The 20,834-nt window shown below is 37.5% G+C and overlaps 1 protein-coding gene across 3 annotated transcripts in view; it reads right to left on the bottom strand.

Moving 5' to 3' along the window:
• Positions 1 to 20,834, bottom strand: part of POLA1 (DNA polymerase alpha 1, catalytic subunit) — a 296,400-nt gene that overhangs the window by 161,856 nt on the left and 113,710 nt on the right. For all 3 annotated transcript variants that reach the window (XM_045876010.3, XM_045876011.3, XM_045876012.3), the window contains exons 27-32: positions 17,355 to 17,387; positions 16,474 to 16,566; positions 14,440 to 14,645; positions 12,460 to 12,592; positions 5,732 to 5,863; positions 622 to 796 (exon numbers count right to left, since the gene is read on the bottom strand). In XM_045876010.3, the coding sequence (XP_045731966.1) occupies positions 622 to 796; positions 5,732 to 5,863; positions 12,460 to 12,592; positions 14,440 to 14,645; positions 16,474 to 16,566; positions 17,355 to 17,387 (772 nt within the window). The remainder of the gene's footprint in view (positions 1 to 621; positions 797 to 5,731; positions 5,864 to 12,459; positions 12,593 to 14,439; positions 14,646 to 16,473; positions 16,567 to 17,354; positions 17,388 to 20,834) is intronic.

The following is a 20,834-nucleotide window of genomic DNA, read 5'->3' as shown; positions in this document are numbered from 1 at the left end:
CCACAGCAAAAAGTCAAAAAATGCTGAGGTTTCAGGGTTGACCAGCACCTCCTGGGATGATGAGAAATTAGGCATCAGCTAATTCCTGGAAGGTAACAGCATGCCTAGTTTTCAAAGAATTTAAAGTGAGAGTAGGACACTCACAGGGAAATGAATACTAAAAATTAAACTTTTTAATGTTAAAAAAGCTGTGTATTCTCACTTTATACAAAAATACATTTAGAGACAAGCGACAAGATAAACCAACCATCACAATACCATCAATCTCCTTATTAATGGAAGTTCACCAATTAAAGCTACAACAGTGTAAGCTCAGACACTGTCAGTGTGCCTAAAATCTCTTCATTCCTTTTCCTGTCTTCCCTCTCTTCCCTTGGCATTTACTGACTGAGTGCCTACTACGGAGCAGGCATGTGGCTATACAGGTAGCAAGCATATGAGGTCCATAGTCTATGAAGGGAGATAGACATTAACCAACCAACCACAAAAATAAATGCCCAACTATACACAAAGAAGTGCTCGACACATACCATACCTATAAACAAGGCTCACAACAGGTGAGGGAGGACTACGGGTACTGCTAAAGCCAGGTAAGAGGCTATGTGAGCCGGGGACACTTACCTAACCATGTTGCAATGAGAACAGCATCAATTCCATCTATTGGCTCACAGATCCGAGCCACGACTGGGTGGATCTGCTGAGCCAGGTAGTACTGGGTATCAATGGTTAAATTGTCCTGTTTCTGTAGCTGCTCAGGTGCATAGGCCCTCTGACTCGCAGTGAGGTTTGACCCATCCTACAAAAGGACACGATATAGGTAAGGTTGTAGGAAATTCAGTCACACATACATGGTTGGCCAAAAAGCGGGACAATAATTCAAACTTTATATATTCAATTCCAAACACCAAGAAGTCCTTTTGACCCACTGGTGAACATTTCATATGTAAGAGTAGGAAGATCAAGGAAAACATGTCACCCACTGTCCAAGAATGTAAATCCAGGATGTGTTGTGTTCTATTTTTTGTTGAAACAGGAAACCAACAAGATGGCATGACTAGATTAAATAATTCCACCTGCCATATCATAGAAGCACACTGAGAAGACTTGCTAAACTATTAGTCTAGTCAGAAAGGCCTTTTAGGAGTGATAAGAAAAAACATGTGTGGTCCTTTTATTGTTAATACAATCCATGCAAAAGCTCTAGTCATAATCTCATCTTTAAGGCCCCCAGGGTTATATTTTCTATGAGAGCTTTATGTATCAAGAAGCAAATGAGCAAGGAGAAAAGAAAGGGGTACGAAATCCACACAGTAGTAACTTATATACAAGATATAATAGACAGGAGTAAAATTAATGAGCTATCCTGGTGGAGTAGCAATGCTCTAGAAGCAAAATATTTGGCACTGGAATGAAGGGCATGCCATTTTGCACTGTTAACATGGCTCTCCTCAAGAAAAGAAAGATGGGTCGGAGAGTATCTTTTCAAAGGTTTCCTCTTAATAAAAATAAAAATTGTGTAATTCTATGTAAGTGGTCCATATACAGCCCTGTGGGTGAGGTCACCATCATCTGTGAATCAAAAAAAGTCATCACACTACTGGACCAACATCTGACAACTCACTCCACTCCTCTTTTCTACAACAACAGAATTTAATATTCAGACTAGTCAATTTTAACTATTCACAGTGTTAAGCTGCTCTGCAAAATAGACAACATGAACCCTATTCTTTCATTCCTGCTACAATCAGCTCCTTCTCAAGTCAGCGTCCAGCACAAAGCTGAGGCTACTTGCACACCACTGTCTTCGGACTGGAGGCAGGGGCCTCTTTCTCTGGCAATGCTCTTGATGGAAACAAACTGGAATGTTTATCAACTAGGTTCTACATAGTCTAGGATATAAGGAAATACTCAGAAAGCAAACCTTGGATTAAAAGACTTGCCAAATAATTTTTTTTTTCCAGGAGTTCACAACACTGTAAAAGAAATTAGGCAGAATTCATCACCTTTAATTGTTGCCCTTTGTGAAGTCTGAATTATTAGATAAGAGTAAGATGAGAGCCAATGACAAAGAGTGTGAAACATTCCTGGGCAGCATCTTTACGCGCTACAACTATACTCAGACTGACTTAATTAACTAACACCTGAAACCTGATCAATTTACAGAATTGTATTTTTTTTAAAAAAAAAATGGTCTGTCCTTAAGATTACAGCAATACTGAGGGGCACCTGGGTGGCTCAGTCAGTTGAGCATTCGAATCTTGATTTCAACTCAAGTCATGATCTCAGGGTCAGGAGATCGAGCCCTGCATTGGGCTCTGCGCTAGGTGTACAGCCTACTTGAGATTCTCTCTGACCCCCCCTTAAAAAAATAAAGATTATATAGCAATGTTAAGTTTGCCACTTTTTAATGGTGAATAAAAATCACATTTATACAGGGGTGCCTGGGTGGCTCACTCAGTTAAGCGTCTGCCTTTGGCTCAAGTCATGATCTCAGGGTCCTGGGATCGAGCCCCCTGTCGGGCTCCCTGCTCAGCAGGGAGTCTTCTCTCTCCCTCTGCCCCTCCCTCTAACTCGTGCTTGCTCACTCACTCTCTCTCAAATAAATAAATAAAACCTTTAAAAAAAATCAAATTTCTACAGGCAATTTTTCTTTAAAGGCATGTGAGTTACTTTCCAATATATCATTAGAAGATGTTCTCACAGTAAGTCAAATTTTTTAAAAAAGCAGTTGAAAATTTCTAAGCATATCCTCAGTTAAGAAAGTTTTTATTTTAAATAACCATATGAAGCACCAGTTTTAACACTGACCCAAACATATTTCTTACTGTATTTAAAAAATCTGAATCCAAACATGACTAAATTCAAAAGAATTGGTAAGACAGGTTTTGCTGTGTTGTGTTGGGAAAACATTCAGGCCGTGACATAAGATATATCCCTCACAGACCTAATTCTAAAACTTAGCAAGATCCCATGGTATACGCAATAACGCGTGGCATACACCTTTAAAACCAGATTAAGAAGCAATGTTGGTCTCCCCCTCCGATTTCTTCCTGCTATCTTCTTCTTTTTTCTTTTTTTTAACATATAATGTATTATTTGTTTCAGAGGTACAGATCTGTGATTCAACAGTCGTAATGTATGGTGATTAACATAATAAAAAAAATCAAAAACAAAAAAATAAAGTTTTTAGTTGTACAGCATAGGAAAGATAGCCAATGGTATTGTCATAGCTTTGTATGGTGACAGATTATAGCTACACTTGTAGTGTGCATAGCATATCGAATAGACTTGTCAAATCACTATATTGTAAACCTGAAACTAATGTAACACTGCGTATCAACTATATTTCAATTAAAGAAATACTATTCTAAAAAAAAAAAAAAAAAGGGAAGCAATGTTGGCCTTCCTTGAAATGTCTATGTAGTAATTCGTGAACTTCACAAAGTACATACTTCACAGAGACAACCAGGTACAGTCAATTCATTCAAAACTATGTCGTCATCTTTAGTAGGAAACTAAGGGAAAAGTTATTTAAATGGGTGACAAGTGGGCCCCTTAAAACAATTATGTTAAAGGCATGCCTTATGGAAATTATGTCTAATGAAAGTTAAATAATTGAGGATTTAAAACTTAACCAACAAGTGGAACTTGACTTAAGATCTCAGCAAATAATTCACATAGGTTTTACAAGGCGACAAACTACAATATAAATCCGACACCAAAAACATTACTCTCTGAACTCATCTGAATTTATAGTCAGAGTAAACTATCAGTAGAGTACCACAGTCTAAATATAAATTTCAAACAAAACAGAACCTGTCTAGGAGATATACTATTCGTGGAGGGCACCTTTGCTTAGAGCAGTATAGTTCTCTTTCAAGTATATCATCATACATTTTCAAAAAGATATTCTAAAAATATGGTTTTGTTAAGAAACAGAATAATTTGAGTGCTTAAAAGCAAAAGAGGTAGGGAGCTTTGGCTCACAAACATGCTCAGAGTGGGCCTGACCCACTGCTAGGGAACAGAGGCAAATTAAAGTCCTACAGCTTTTCTTGGGATACCATGAGAAGCATAAACAAAAAGAAACATGAACTGTAGTTTTAATAAGCAAGAAAGTTAAGGCCCAGCACCAGTGGATGGGGAAAATATTGAAAATACATAAAATTTGATTTATTGTACTATATCAGCATCAGCATTTTTGAGCTTCTCTAGCTCAATAAGACCTGGGAAAAAGAAATCATATCTAGACATCAATCATATCTAGACATCAACGAACATAACCTTGACTTTTAAATCTATCGATCATACTACCATACATCTCCATTCCAGATTTAGCCAAAACATAACTGTGACTGGATTTCATTATTAGATGTTATTTCATGGAACCTATGTAATTTTTCAAAGCTATATAGCCATCTGCTCCTGTCATTAATAGTCTAAGAGCTTTTCCATGTATGTGAAGTCATAAGTGAAAAAAAACTAGCCTATTTACCAAAATCTTTATTTGCATAATATGAAAATTGTTTTTTTGAGATGAGACTTGTCAGAGGCAATATGCAAAGCACATTAAGGGCTTGAGCGAGTCAGACATTTATGGAAATATTTTCCTGCAGGAATTGGCTTTCTGTAACAGTTCTTAATCAAGGGTAACCCTAGGAGGGAGACAGAGTCAAGTGCTGATTCCTGTCCATGTACTTAAATCATTTGTTATGTACATCATCCACAGTACCGAGCAGATATTAGCAGATAATTTCTAAATTCTAAAAGACTCCATGATTTAAAAACACACTGATTGTAGTTTGACAAAGATCAATCATAATGCAATGAAATTTAAGGCTTATCTAATTTTTTTACTGTAATAACAAAATGCAACAATTAATTAAAGTCTTATAACAGACATATTATGCCTTTTGGTAAGTATACCACACCACAGTAATTTTAAAGAATTTGGAAAGAGGCTGTGACTTTTTTTCTTTTTTCCAAAAGGAAGAGATGAGACCTCTCCTTTGTTCCAACTGGAGTTAAGTGCTTTCAAAGAAAAAAACTGCTCTTGTGTCCCACCCTCTCTCCTCATCCCTGTCAGAGGCACACTACTCTCCAAAGAAACTGGTTAGTGGTTTAAACCTATGTTCCAAAAAGGGTAGAGGTTCCTCAGAGATGCCACATGGAAGAGGAAGAAGGCAAGGAGGTGGGTTTTAGGCCCCCTCCACTCAAAATACAACAAACAAACTGGTGAGATCATTTGTGTTTTCCTCCTAAGGTATGTTTTTGGGGTCTCACACCCTTCTCCATATTATCAAGCACTTCATATTCTTTTCAAGTAACTCTTTGAACATAAGCTAGGGAAAAATGTATTTACTCTCTTATTCTAAGTATTCATAATAGAATCTGTGGCAAAAGGAATGATGATGGACTGCTGCTGGACATATGACCAAACCTATATACAGTTTCACTGAAGTTAATTTAGGGTCGAAACAGCACCTACTGTTATGCACCTGTCTCACCAAAACAATTTCAGTGAACCAGGACACTGGTCTTAAATATTTTTTGAAAATTTTAATAAAATATGCCATAGCTCTAATGCTTCAAATGTTATAAAAACAACCAAACTAAGCCATCTCTTCATACCATCAATTATTTGGAAGACCATTAAATAAGACACTGTGGTGATCTGAGTTTTACTTTGGGTTATGGGGTCCAGGAGTCTTATTAATAGCTTCAGTTTTACCTGACAGATGACATATGACACGGTATCTCCAGCTTTCACCTTTCTGCCCCCTTGAGAATTCATCCAGAGGGCAACATGTACATGAGGTAGGCTTTTTTTATCAGGGTAATCCTGGGGATCCTTTGTCAATGCCTAAAAGAGGAAACAAAAAGCCCCAAACTTTAAATCTCTTCTCACACAGATATACACTAAACACATCTTTCCTAGAATCCTATCTGCCACATAAACATAAAAAGAACAGAAGCTGTATGTAGAAAACAGTGCCGCAGTCTTTAGACATTCCATCCTTAAGGCTCCTCCCTCCTTCACTTACTAACTAATATAACCAGATGCAACTCTGGCAAAAAAGAAATAGAAGTTTATGGGCCATGGCACGTAATACTTGCATATAAAAAAATTAAGACTACAAATTCAGTTTTCTACCAAGCCTTTAGTTTCTCTTAATGTCTGCAATTCCCTCACTGAATTAAGTGGTTAGTAAAGACTGATGGAGATCGGCTACTCTGACTTAATGATCTGTTTCTCGAAGGCTCCTCTAGCTTAAATAAATCTCAAAGATACCAGAAATCGGTGGATTTATTCACACTGTCAATTTAAGCTCTACAAAGGCAGAAAGAATGTGTTTCTAAGAGAAAGTAAGCCCCATGAGAGCAGGAACATGTAAGCCTTGCTTGCCGCTGCATTCAGTGCTCAAAACAATTCTTGGCGTACAGTAGCAAACAAATGTTTGCAAAATTATTTCGCTCACTCTGCAATAATTCACTAAGTTCAAGCACTGTAAAGTACTGTGAGATGAATAAGACAGTCATTAGTCCTAAGTCATCTGCTATTAGTAGATGATTCCTCAATCTGCGAATAAAATCTCTAAAATAAGCCACATGTGCCATAAGGGAGATGTGAACAGTATGAGGGAGAGAGTTTAGAGAGGCAAAGATCACTTCCATCTGAGAGCAGAAATCATAGGAGAAAAAAATTTGAGCTGGCATGTGAAGAAAAAGAGGATTTTAAGAAAAGGTGACAGGAGCAAGAACATTCTGGGCAGAGATAAAAGCAAAAGTTAAAAGCAAGAGGTACCACAAAATACAGTCCATCAGAATGGAATTCAGTATGCACAAAGGGTAGGAGGGAGATATCGAGCTCTGTGGTGGGTTTCAAAAGACAAGAGGAGGGGTGCGTGGGTGGCTCAGTTGTTAAAGCATCTGCCTTCGGCTCGGGTCGTGGTCCCAGGGTCCTGGGATGGAGCCCCACATCAGGCTCCCTGCTCCGCGGGAAGCCTGCTTCTCCCTCTCCCACTCTCCCTGCTTGTGTTCCTTCTCTCGCGGTGTCTCTCTCTGCTATAAATAAATAAATAAATAAATAAAATCTTAAAAAAAAAAAAGAAAACAAGAAGCATTTAAAAAAAAAAAAAAAGACAAGAGGAAGAAGGGCTGGGGACAGGGTGCCCCATGACTAGACCACCTCAACATGGTCTGCAGACCACTGGGGGTTCCAGATAGCCTTTCAGGGAGTCGAGAGGTCAACATTATCGTACTAACAATACCGTTTGCACTGGTGATGCAGAAGCAATGGTAGGTAAAGGTTCTGATGCCTCATAAACACGAATCAGGGCAGCCACACTGAACTGTGCTACCACTTGTATTCTTCACCACCACACACTCAAGAGTCTCTCTCTCTCTCACACACACACACATGCCACTTTCATTAAAGAATGCCCTTCATGGAAGAGCAAACGTTACTAGTTTTTTTAAGCTCCTGACCCTGAACAGAAGGCTAGTATTTTATGTGACAAAATAAGAAGTACGCACAAGGTATGTCTACTGTATACTGAAGAATGAAGGAGGAAAAGCACTTGTGCAACTCTTCAGAGTTGCAAGATAAACTAGCTGCCTTGTTCATAGAACAAAATTCTTCCTTGCAAGGATGACAGGCCAGCTACTGCTATTCAAACATGGGTCTCTGGCAGACAATTTCTCAAAAAAGAATGGAGTGAGCCTGCAACTTCAAGAATAACAACCGGCAGGGGCGCCTAGGTGGCTCAGTCGGTTAAGCGGCTGCCTTCGGCTCGGGTCATGATCCCAGAGTCCTGGGATCGAGCCCCACATCGGGCTCCCTGCTCGACGGGAAGCCTGCTTCTCCCTCTCCCACTCCTCCTACTTGTGGTCCCTCTCTCCTGTCTCTCTCTCTGTCAGATAAATAAATAAAATCTTAAAAAAAAAAAAAAAATAACAACCGGCAGTATGTCTTGCCTACGATAAAATTCAACCTTTCAAGCACAAATTAGAATTTTGGAAAACTTGTTCGCATTTATGTGAGCTTGACAGTTTCTCAATACTTAAAGACATTTCTGATGATACAGGTAGGAATATTTTAAAACGTGATTTTTGATAATGAAATGCATCAATATTTGGAAGATCTGTAAAACCCAGGAGACTACCATTTCACAAATGACCAAAGCATAATATCATGCATCAGTAAAATATCTAATTCAAGTACAACACAGACCAACAGATTTTCATGTGAGAATATGAAAAGTTCACTGATAAGGTTTTAGATTTCCACATTACAATAATCTTTTTTTTTTTTAAGATTTTATTTATTTATTTGAGAGAGAATGAGAGAGAGCACATGAGAGGGGGGAGGGTCAGAGGGAGAAGCAGACTCCCTGCCGAGCAGGGAGCCCGATGCAGGACTCGATCCAGGGACTCAAGGATCATCACCTGAGCCAAAGGCAGTAGCTTAACCAACTGAGCCACCCAGGCGCCCCACATTACAATAATCTTTATGAAAATGCCACTTAGATAATACTGGTGTAGAATCAAAGAAGAAAATATACAAATATCCAGAGAAAGTCCTGAAATATTTCTTTTTCCAACTATGAATCTGTGTGAAAATGGATTTTCTTCCTATACTTCAACCCAAACCACACATCACGACAGACTGGACACTCAAGCAGATATGAGAAGCCAGATGTCTTCTACCAAACTAGACATTACAGAGATTTGCAAAATTTTAAAATGATGTCATTCCTCTGGCTAATTTTTCTTTGTTTTGAAATATATAGCTACTTTTCAAGGAAAAACGTTATTTTTATAATCACATACTGGGTTTATTGCTATTTTTAAACAAGTACATAAATGCTTTAAAAGTTTGTTTTAATTTCTAACAGTAAATATTAACACAGGCCACATAAACAAAAGCTCTTACAGTCCTCAATTATTTTAAGAGTGTGCAAGTGTCCTGCGACCAGGAAATGTGAGAAATGCTGGAGAATAAAGCAGGTCTTCCAACATGGCTGCACATACCCATGTCGTGTCCACTTTCTAAATCATACACTCAAGTGCAGGAGAGTGCCTAGGAAATGCTCCAAGTATCTGAATCTCCTCTAACCTGCATTATGCAGAGTCTTGATTGACTTGAACGGGTAATACTGCATAGAAATCTTAATCAATAGAACTCTACTTAAAAAAACCATTATCTTCTTCAATTGACTATACTTTAGAGCAATATTAAGAAATTCTGAATTTCATGTGACATACTTTCCAGTTATTAGATTGGGGCTATTTGGGGATCTTACAAGCTAGTTTTAGAAGGCTTGATTTAAAAAAAAAAAATGCTTCCTGGCGGTTAAGGCTCAAGTTAACCAGGGCTATACAAATCAGCTGTGAAGTATTTTGTGTTACTTTATGAAAAATATCTAGGCTAAGATTGCGGTAATTCAGAAAATCACACATGATGTTTTTCAGTTTTAACAACAAGGGTTAAAATCTCTAGAAAGGCAAATCTCACCACTTTACCCCTCCACTCTAGGCTAGCCTCCTATTTTCAAACCCTCCCAAGATCACAAAAATATCTGTAACTACAGATATACAGATATTCTGTCATAAGACCATCCACAACCAGTGACATAGACTCTTCCATTCCACTCTCCTTTGAAAGTGATGAAATGTAAAAACTGAATGGCTCACAAGTTTTAAACATTGTAAGTATTCAGACAGATGTTGATCAAGACACATCACCTTTAACATAAATAACTTGCTGTAAACAGACTTAGGAGTAACTATGATATAGATAGTCCTTTCATCAGAATTCACTGCACGTCTGTCAACACTGCAGAAATCCGTTTTCTTCATTTAAAAAAAAAGTATAAAAATATGGGACAGGAAATATCTTTGAAAGACCATTTCCATCTTGTAAACATGGACCATGCTTTGCTTATTCAATTTTATATCCCAGAATGTAGCACTGTGCACACACATTGATGAATGGAAGAGTAGGAAATCAAGTGAATTCTTTTAATATTCACTGAACAACTGTTATTTGCCAGCTACTATGTCAAGGGAAATGGAGAAGAGAAAGACAATAAGTCACAATTTTAGCTCTGCCACAGAGAATGAAGGCACAGCCTTAATCACATTAAGTATTACTATTATTGTTTTGAATAATGATGTCACTATAAATTGATAATTAGTGAAGCTGAATGATGGATACATGGGGATTCATAATACCATTTTCTACGTTTATATATAAGTTTAACAATTTCAATAGTAAAAACCTCAGAATAACAAGATTGCAGACTGTTCACGAGCACTCGGAGACTACCAGTGCGTCCGGGACTCCAGTTTCTTTGCGTACTAGTCATACTGTGTCATCATTCCTATAAGATGACAGTGTGGGCGCAGTGTTCTTCTGCCAATAATGTGGTCATGTTTGGATTCAGCCTTCCAAACTCCTGACTGGAACCCCTTGGGATAGAGGGTCCACATTTCTAAGAAGGCAGATCGTGTCAGGGATACAATCTGTACAACCGATGCAAAAACTGATCAAAGGAAGACTGAAGTCATAACTCCTACTCATGCACATTTCTGAGACAGACCAAACAAAATCTGAAGGGAAATTGCTTTTGAGATGTCACAGGTGATGCCACGCCAATGGATAAACACTGCATCGCTTCAAGTGAAGAGCTAGTGCCAAAACACATGGCCTCTAACAATATTTGCTTCTATTTTTTTGTACTTCCATGTAGAAATGTCTTTTTTTGTGACATTAAAGACATCATGGTTAAGGTGTAGGAAATAAATGACTCACTTAAGAGTAAATACTAATCCTAAGGATATGCATAGAAAATATTCATCTTCTCTAAAAAACAAAGAAATGTAAATTAAATGTAATGGTAAGGCACTGTTTCACATTATGATAGCACTATTTTATTTAAAGATCACCAATGAACTATCACCAATACAAGCAAATCTGTGGTGAACCTGGCACACACATTTTGTTATCAATGGGTATCACCCTTTTACAAAGCAATTTGGCAAGAGCCATCCAGATATTCGCATCTTTTGACTCAAGTAATTCACTTCAAGGAACCTAAACTAAGAAAATAATTCATCCAGGGCGCCTGGGTGGCTCAGTCGTCAAGCGTCTGCCTTCGGCTCAGGTCATGATCCCGGGGTCCTGGGATCGAGTCCCACATCGGGCTCCCTGCTCAGCGGGGAACCTGCTTCTCCCTCTGCCTCTCTCTGTCTCTTATGAATAAATAAAATCTTAAAAAAAAAAAAAGAATTCATCCAAAAGCAAAAAGATTAAGATAGAAAGATGTTCAATACAGTTATTTCCAGTATCCAAAATAATGTAAATAATCAAACAGAAATTTTAATGTATCAGTGAAATATAAGATTAACACGATCATTTTTAAGATAATATAGAAATGTGAAACAATCTGTTTATGTCAAATAAAAACAGATTTCAACATAAAATATATTGTAATTGCTTCAGTGTAAAAAATAAAATAAATAAAATAAAAGAGTAAGGAACCGTGCAAAAATGACAAGCATCACTTTAGCACAGGGGTATCATGAATGAGTCTTAACTCTAAGTCTTCTATTTAATGTCATCATTAGATTCTTTTTCATTAAAATTCCTTTTTTGTATCAGCTTTGACAACGAAATCTATTTATCACAAAATGGGTAAAATGGTATTCGCGAAATTAGCTTCTGAATATGTATGGGTACTCTTTTTAAATGGGGGGAAAAAAGGAAATCGGCAACCTAACATCTTATATTACACAGCACTTTGGAAACCAAGGTTTTATTTTTCAAATTAGGTAAGGAAAAATATTCCTCATTTTCAACAACTAAGACTGTCCATAAAGTCTAAATTACATAGTTGAAAAAGATAATAAAAGCGCAAGTGCTCTGGTTACAAAGAAAATGCTATTGCCATCTTAATTCTAAAGAAGTATCTATGTCCAAAAAAAGTATTCTGATTACAGTACCTCTAAGGATCACCTTCTGTGAAAGTCACACACACACACACACACACTCTCTCTCTCTCTCTCTCCCTCTCTCTCTCTCTCTCTCTGTCTCCATCTTTCTCTAAGCTTACAGGCCTGTCCTCCCAAACAACTATAAATGAGGAGGACTATGGAGAAGGTAATAATCTCTAGTCCCCTAAACATCAACTACATCGCTCCATAGAATCTCTGGAAATGAGGCTTCCAACAAGTAAGAAATGCAGAGAGAAGGCCCCTGTGGCTGACAGGGCAGCACCAGTGGCTGGAAGAGGAAGAGTGGTATGCTAACGCTCCATCCGTGAGTTAGTTGTTAAGCAGCTTTCATCACCAGCTAGAATTTATTTCGATTGCAAGGATGAGGTGGTTCTTCAACTAGCTGAAGGAGGCGAAAAACACATGGCAGCAGCTGGGCTCAGCAATAAATGCTACATTTACCTTGTTAATTTCAAACTGGCTCACTGGGACACTGCCATTTAGCACATTTTCTCCAATTTCTATTAACCTCTTCTGAATGTTTTCCACTATAGTGTCTCGGCTTTGATCAGAAAGAATCTGGCCAATGACAAAGCTGCAAAGGAAGAGAGGGATTCATTTTTTTAATATTATACTTTATTAATAAAGGAGAGAAAAGGAAGATAAATGCCATTAGATTAACATGTGGACAAGAGCTGTACTGAAAGCTAACATGAGGGTGAATGTCCAAAAGGCCGTTACTATTTGTTTTTTAACATTAACTCTACCAAAGGTTTACCAACCTTGGAATGTCAGGTTTGCCCTTAAACATACAGACCATTTTCTAATGCAGCAGCTAATGCTTCATACAAAATGTGGACAGAGAAAGGTATGTGTTCCATCCACAACTGTATATATGCAATTACAAAATTCACAAGCAGTTATACTCTACTCATAGGTTAAAATTTAAAAGACAAAAATTTCTCTTTCCCCATAAAGCACCAAGATATTACCTCTGATACCACCAAGCTGAGATGACCATTAGCTAGGTAAGCAGAAATATAGTTCTTTACGCAAATTTTTTAAAACCCAAAGATTTCAAATTTCTTTCTTCAGCTTCATTATATTCCTCAGTGTTCTCCAACCTTATGCTATCCCTGAAAAACTTACTATTCTACCAGACCCCCTCAAAAAACAAGGGAAAAAAGAAAAAGAAAAGGAGTAAGGAAGCCAATATTTTATCCATTTCTGAGAAAATGCAGAGTGAGGGTTTGACAGCTGCATTATAATTTGTCAGAAAAAGAACCCTGACAAAAACATTTGTATAGCTTTAATTACTAATACATTTCTAACTCAGAGAAATTTACTTCCATTATGATGCATCTTTTCTTAGAAAACACAAAGCTGAAGAGAACACTCTAATCGACAGTCTATACAAAGTAGTTTCATCTTTGGGTACATTTGGGGGCAATGAAGCATTTCAAACTTCATTTCATAAAAGGCTAAAAGTGACCTATAGTCGGATGATCAACTTTGCCTAATCAAGAGTGGTTTTGCAGAAGCAACAATTGCTCAAGCTCCCAACTTGAAAGCAAGAGGACTGGAAAACAAGTAAAAAGTGTGAATATTTGGCAATATTAAAATTAATTTAAATTTTGCTTTAAAGAAAAAAATTCTTCTATTTTCAGAATTGGGCAGGTTCATCAGACAGGAATATCTAAAATGATGGTACATTAAATACCTAAGGATTCAGGCTTTTCTAAATGGATGCTTTATAAATTAATGTGACCCTTTAAAAAAAAAAAACAGGCCTTAGTATCACAATTTCCAGTCTCAGATGCAAAACTAAAGGATCAGCCATGACATTTATTATTTGAGGTACTTATGTATTTGAAAACTAGCTCTTAAATTAATCTAAGATTAGTAAGAATCTTATTTTTTTTCTTTTTCCTAGAGATTCATAAGAATCTTTACACACAAATGATATGGATGGGAACAAAGTCTCAGTCCATGGTCCACTATGAATCCCAGAATATTTAAGCTACAACACGGGAACACCTTAACAATTATGTTCCTAAAGAGGCTCTACAATGATTCAGGAACATAACACAAGGCACTTTCTAATAAGAATATGAAAGCAAACAAAACAGACACAAGCCAAAATCAACGAAACTAACTCTGTAGGGAGCTAAAATGTGAAGGTTCACCCTCACTGTGAGTTACAACTCCTAAGATGTATCTTACAGCAAGTACCTCTTACTGAGCAAATTTAGCTTTTGCTAAGTTTTAATCTACCTGAGAAATTCTACTCCAAATAAGTGAGAAGCATTAATATGTAACAACAACAATAACAAAAGAAGTTGTGTCCCTTGGGCTTGGCAGAATCACAGATCTTCTCCATGTCATTAATACTCCAAGTTTTTACAGACAAACAAAAAAAGCAAAAATGAAAGCTGAACTCACTTTCCAGTTTCTTTAGCAAGATCACACCAGTCTCTTCTAACTATATCTAACCCTTTCAGCTCCTGTTTGGTGGAGTAATTCCCATCTGACGTTGGCTCAACAACCAGAGCACCATACTTCTTTTTCTTCAGCAGTAGCAGAGACTTGAAAACACCATCAATGTCTATTTCAAGCAGTTTGTACAACTTGTTCACTTCACTTTTTACCTGTGAAAATTTTAAGCATTAATACTAGCTTCTCAAACATCTACCAGGGAGAAGATGAACATGCTACAAACTTCCAAGAGTTAATCTAAACAGAACTTGAATTCACACAAGATTAGAATGCATTTACTCAGGTGATACACAAAACATTATTATGTTGAGTATGATGCAAAATCACGGAAAGAGCACAGGGACAAAAACAGATTGGAAAAAAAAAAAAAACACAGTAATATAAATATATCATCCCATTCAACCAAAGGACAGAATTGGCAGGTCTGCCCCAGGAAATTTACAAAAATTATGAAATAGTCTTTTTGAATCTAAAAACCAAATGCTTATATACTTACCTCCAAACTACTGGATTAGAGATTAGATAGTCCAACAAGTAGATACATGGCTAGAAATAAGTAAAACTTTGACTATTAAAATAATGTCTAAGGGGCGCCTGGGTGGCTCAGTTGGTTGAGTGTCTGACTCTTGGTTTCGGCTCAGGTCATGATCTTAGGGTCGTGGGATGGAGCTCCATATCAGGCTCTGCACTCAGTGCAAGAGTGTGCTTGAGATTCTCTCCCCCCCCCCTGCCCCTCCCAAGATTCATAAGAATCTTTACACTCTCAAATGAATAAATAATCTCTCAAAATAAAAATAATATATCTCTCTCAAATAAATAAATAAAATCTTTGAAAAAATATCTAAGATCTCCCTGTACCTCCCAAAGCACCTTACATATAAGGAAATACCTATATTTTGAAGAAAAAATGACCAGTCACTTGTTCTTTATTGATAGGATCAAGGCACAGCCAATCACCTCTAGGGAAAATACACAGCTTTTTGAAGTCTAAGATGAGGACAATAGGCCAGGCCTGTTCTCAGGTGAAGCCTACAGGTCATATTTCACACATATTAGTGGAGAAAGGCAGGAAGTTGTTACTTTGTAAGATGTTATCTTAGTTCTAGTTTATTGGGATAAGATCTTAACATAGCAAGTACTCAAGAAACACTTGCTAATTGTAAACTGCAATTAGGAAGCAACAAATGATTACTTTTAAATCATAAATGTGTGTACATGTATGTAGATAGGTGTTTATCCATATCAGCGTATAAAACCCAATCTGCATACTACTAGAGATATATTTCTCCTCATGCATGATAATGTGATAAGTATAAATATGACCATATTTTATTTTTAAAAGATTTTATTTATTTATTTGGGGGGGGAATAGCACGAGCGGGGGTGGGGGGTGGGGAAGGGGAGAGGGAGAGGGAGAAGCAGACTCCCCGCGGAGCAGGGAGCCTGACTCAGGGCTCGATCCCAGGACCCCCGGGATCATGACCTGAGCCCAAGACAGATGCTTAACGACTGAGCCACCCAGGTGCTCCCATATTTTAAATTTAAATTTAATTTTTTTTTGCTTTCTTATCAGAAAGTTGACACAGGGTATATCACAGGATGTGAAGCAGTGTGAACCCCCTGGCAAGACCAAAGCAGCAGCCAGAGTCAAAGATACCACTGTAGCCAGGCTTAAGCCCAACATCACCGAAGTGTGAGAACATCACTGTCACCAGCCTTAGAAACAAGATGAAAACATCTCACACTGTTTTCAAAGTAAAAATGTATTTATCATTTAAGGAAAAAATACTCTCTTTTGAATTTTACCCTTAAAAACAAACAACTGGAGTAGAGGTTAAGAAAAATAAGAGGATGAGGAAATGAGAAGCACTGCTTATTTTCAGAAGCACACATGTACACATACATGAATTTATAAAGTTCCATGTTAAAAGAGAATTCACAAAAGTAGGTAAAACAGATAATTTCATCAAATTATCTCACCTTGTTTCCCAATTTATATACTTCTTCCAGATCAGTGCTGTTGGTGTTTATCATAATTGAATCTGTATCTCCATAAATAACTTCAAGATTCATCTAATAAAAAGCAAAAATTATAAAATTTAACAACAAAAACACAGTGATCATCATATACAATGAAACTCAAGATTTTCTATGCTGCAGAAATTACAGGTTCCATTGATTTTTCAAAAGTTTATGTTTATTCTTATCCATATTGTCAGAGGAGTACAATCAAAGATTAAGCTCCAATAAATGAGAAAGGAAAGCCACTGTCACATTAAGAAAATCTAGCTAATTTTCTTAAAACAAATAGCAGAGTGGCAGGGGAAATGTCTAGTTTTCAACTGAAACAAACTGTGGAACTGAATAATATAAAGGAGGATAAGAAACTAGGAAAGGGGGTGTCTATACTTATCCACTGTACCATTAAGCTTAGTGGTCATGGCAATTTATAAAGCAGAAACATAATGCATTTTTAAAATTCAGGGGCACAAATCCATATGAAATTCTTCACAGTTTCAAACAGTATTCAGTAGAATATGAAGAATGCCAAAAAAAAAAAAAAATCAATCATAACAAACAACACTAGAGCACATACAGTATAAAGGCCTGGAAGTAAACTCTAATTAGCTCTGTTCCTAATTTGCTTGAAACACTCACATATAGGCTTCAAGCAGCGGCTAGATCATATCAGTGTTAGTAAAAGAAAAAAGCTATAATCCATTAGGAGGGATTATAAACGTAAACTAGGCATCCTAAGAAGCCATTTCCAGTCTGTTTGGGTTACAATTTTCCTTGAATACAAAAACGTCACGAGGTATGATATTTAAGAGTCATTGTATAATGAAAATGCTCAGCATTACCTTCTGTACCATCTCCTTTGTATGCATCAAAATCTAAATGAAAGAAAAAGTCAAGATTAATGCATTACATAGATACAAAACCATAAACATAAGTACACAGAGACAGATAACCCAATGACTGGTCATACATTTTAAAGCTCTTCATGGTTTTCTAACTACAACCCTCAAAATAACAGTAATATCAACATAATCTAAAAGTAAGTTGGCCTCTACATTGATCCTTAGCCAGAGATATGTAAGTAGCTCTACATTAATATCTATTTAAGATTTATGTAAAGATCTATTTTTAATAAACATGCGTAATAAAAACATCCCTTTATTATATGGCAAAAAGGCAAACTCTTCTCATTACTAGTATTTAGAAATAACTGCATGGCTGAAAAACAAAAGCTTAACAGAGCATTTCAAATCTGGCAATTCTTACCCATGGTATTCAAAATCTTAAAAAGTGAAAAAAATATATATATGCAGTAGATTTAAATTTCTTCTCAAGACTGTAGATTTCCTGAAGGCAGAGAGTAGACCTTCACATATTCTCTGGAGCTAGCCCAGTGCCCAGTACAAAGGTGGGGCTCAATAAATATTCAGTGAATGGAGACAAACATCTAGATAATATGTGTAGACAGGACTGCCCCTAGACCCATATAGCCGCAGACAGGAGACATGTATTACAGAGCCCTGTAAATCCTGAACTTAGATTATCTTTTACATCTACCCCTTACTTTCCACTTCCACTGCTTCCTCTCCTTTATTACAGTCTCCTCATTTTGTTCAGGCATTCGCTGTCCTATGTTCTCAGAGAAGAAAGGCCTTCCCTTGTCCTGGGGGTGGTGAGTGGTGGTGAATATGGATTAGGGCAATCGATTTTTTTTTTCAAAGATTTACTTATTTATTTATTTGAGAAAGAGAGAGAGAGAGAACAAGCAGAGGGAAGAGGGAGAGGGAGAGGGAGAGGGAGAGGGAGAGGGAGAAGCAGGCTCCCCGTGGAGCAGGGAGCCCAATGCGGGGCTCGTTCCCAGGACCCTGGGATCATGACCTGAGCCAAAGGCAGATGCTAACCAACTGAGCCACCCCAATCAATGGTTTTAATAGTGGCTGTAGACTGGAATCACCTGGGGAATCTTTAAAAAAAAAAAATACCAATACCGGCCCCGGCAATTTTTTGAAAAAGCCCTCCAGATATTTATGTTGCAGGCAGGGCTAAGGACCAATGGCCCAAGACAATCATGACAGTGCCATTCTGAAAACGGTTTTCAGTTGACAGTCTGTCCCCTTCCCAACTAGACCACAAGCTCCTGGAGGCCAGAGCACATGTTTGTGCCTAACTCCAGGCTTCACATGTGACAGGTGCTCAAAAAGCCATTTGTTAGTTGACTGATGGGTCTTATAGTAATCCCAATTACTTTCCTGAAATTCAGTTAACTCCTAAAAAACATTCACTCTCCCCCCTTCATCTTCACTTTTAAACATCTCAATTGTAGGGAAATGCATTGTGGGAGACTATCTGACAATTCCTTCGGGAAGAGGGCAATAATGAGATCAACCAAGTTAATCACAGTGAGGACAGAACTACTCATCACGAGTCCTCCTCACCCTCCCCCCTTCCACCCCACCAGGCTTCACCTTCCTCATCACAACAGACAACTCCACAAGGTAACCATTACTAAGTAAAGTACCTCAGACGCAGCCTGTCAACCTTTCACTGCAACTCAGCAATATGCAGGAACCAATTTCCTCTACTCTTCTTTCACACCATGAACGAAACCTTATGTCACCCTTGAGTGTACCTCCAATGTGTACTGGCAACAATCAGCTTTCAGATCTACCACCTGCCTCTATTCTCTCCCGCCACCAACTCACAATCATTTCCACACACAACCTGAGGGCTGCTACCAAACTGATTTTCTCTTTGACAGCAGAAACCTGGTGTTGGATCTTTTGCACAAAAATGGTAGAAAATGAAGCAAAACATAAAGACTATACTGCAACTGCTTTTTGCCACCTAATATTTTATCTTACAGATTATTTCCTATCTACACACACAGAGCTGCCTTATTCTTTTTTAATGGCTATACAGTATTCCATTGTGTGAATCGATCATGATATATTTAACCAGTGTTATAGTAATAAACATGTAGGTTGTTTCTGATCTTTGCCTTTAAAACCACACTTCAACAAATAATCCATATACATAAACTGCCAGTAACAAGATTGAACTCCTATAAGAAGACTTATTGGGTTAAAGGTTATATGGGTTCAAATTTCTTACAAATATAGCCAAATAGCTCTCCACAGAGGTTATACCAATTTCTGAGGATAGTTTTATCACCATCTTTCCAGGTAGCTGATGACTATGCTCCATTTCAGGTTCAAGGGTCTCACCACAGCGCGTAAACTCTTCAGTCCATTCTACAGGCGACAATCCACAACCAGGCTGACCTGACCTCTCACGCTTCTTCACTGAGCACTTCTACATGGTGGGTACCATAGTGCCCTGTCCAGACCAATGCTTACCCAAGTGTTAATGAGCAGGATCACCTGAAAGCCACCCTTGATTCAAATTGCTCACTGGGGAGGGCTCAGCTGTTAGATACCCTGTGGGCTAACAAATTGTTAGTATGTAGCAGAGGGCCTGGTGCACAGGAGCTATTAACGATTATTTGTAAAATGCTGAACGAATAATCCTAAAAAGTGGGCAGTATTACAAACCCCATTTTATAGATGAGTAAAATTAGGCCCTGTGATTTTACCCAAAATAACAGAACTAGTCAAGAGCTTGATCTAGAAGCTGGACCTTATGTCTCATTTTCTTTTCAGAATGTTTCACTGCCTTGTTAAAAAGCCCGTACCACATGACTATTCTGCAAGCCAATAGTCAAAAACTTATACTTCACAGGTATTTTCCCCATTAAGGAAATGCATTTTTAAAAGAAGTCACAGGTATCAAGAAAAGTCTACTGGACACATGGTACAGTGATTACAAGATGTCCGTTCATAAGTTCACTTCAAATTGACAAGCCTAATATTAAAGCTACCCATTCTGACAGAAAATCATTTTATAAGTGCCAACAGCTAGAAAACAGGGCTATAAAGGCTTGCTAAATTCATTAATAAGGCAGTCTGCAGTTATCTGATTTCACAGCAACACCTGCATATTTATCTACTCATTACCAATTGGATGATGGAATTTTTTCAAGCACATTTCAAAAATCTGCCAACTTCAAGTGTAAAAAAATAAACTTTGTGGTTAATTTTTCCCTTAACAAAGTACAGCTGTTGAGAATAATTGTTCAAGATCTTACCCTGTAATGTCAACTGCAGCAGAACAAAGAGTATTTAATTAGCAAATCTATCCAGTAATTCAACACCTATTATATAAAATGCCTTCGTGATTTTATTCAGGATAATTTGCTAAGAGGGTTATTACTGACATTCAGATGGAATTTAAAATTCCTACGCAAGTCGAGTCATAATAGCAGT

Source organism: Mirounga angustirostris, unplaced genomic scaffold (genome assembly GCF_029215605.1).
Source record: "Mirounga angustirostris isolate CCGP_5_RB_7025 unplaced genomic scaffold, mMirAng1.0.hap1 SCAF_11, whole genome shotgun sequence".
NCBI classification, from domain to species: Eukaryota; Metazoa; Chordata; class Mammalia; order Carnivora; family Phocidae; genus Mirounga; species Mirounga angustirostris.
This window is presented reverse-complemented; position numbering and strand designations above follow the sequence as displayed.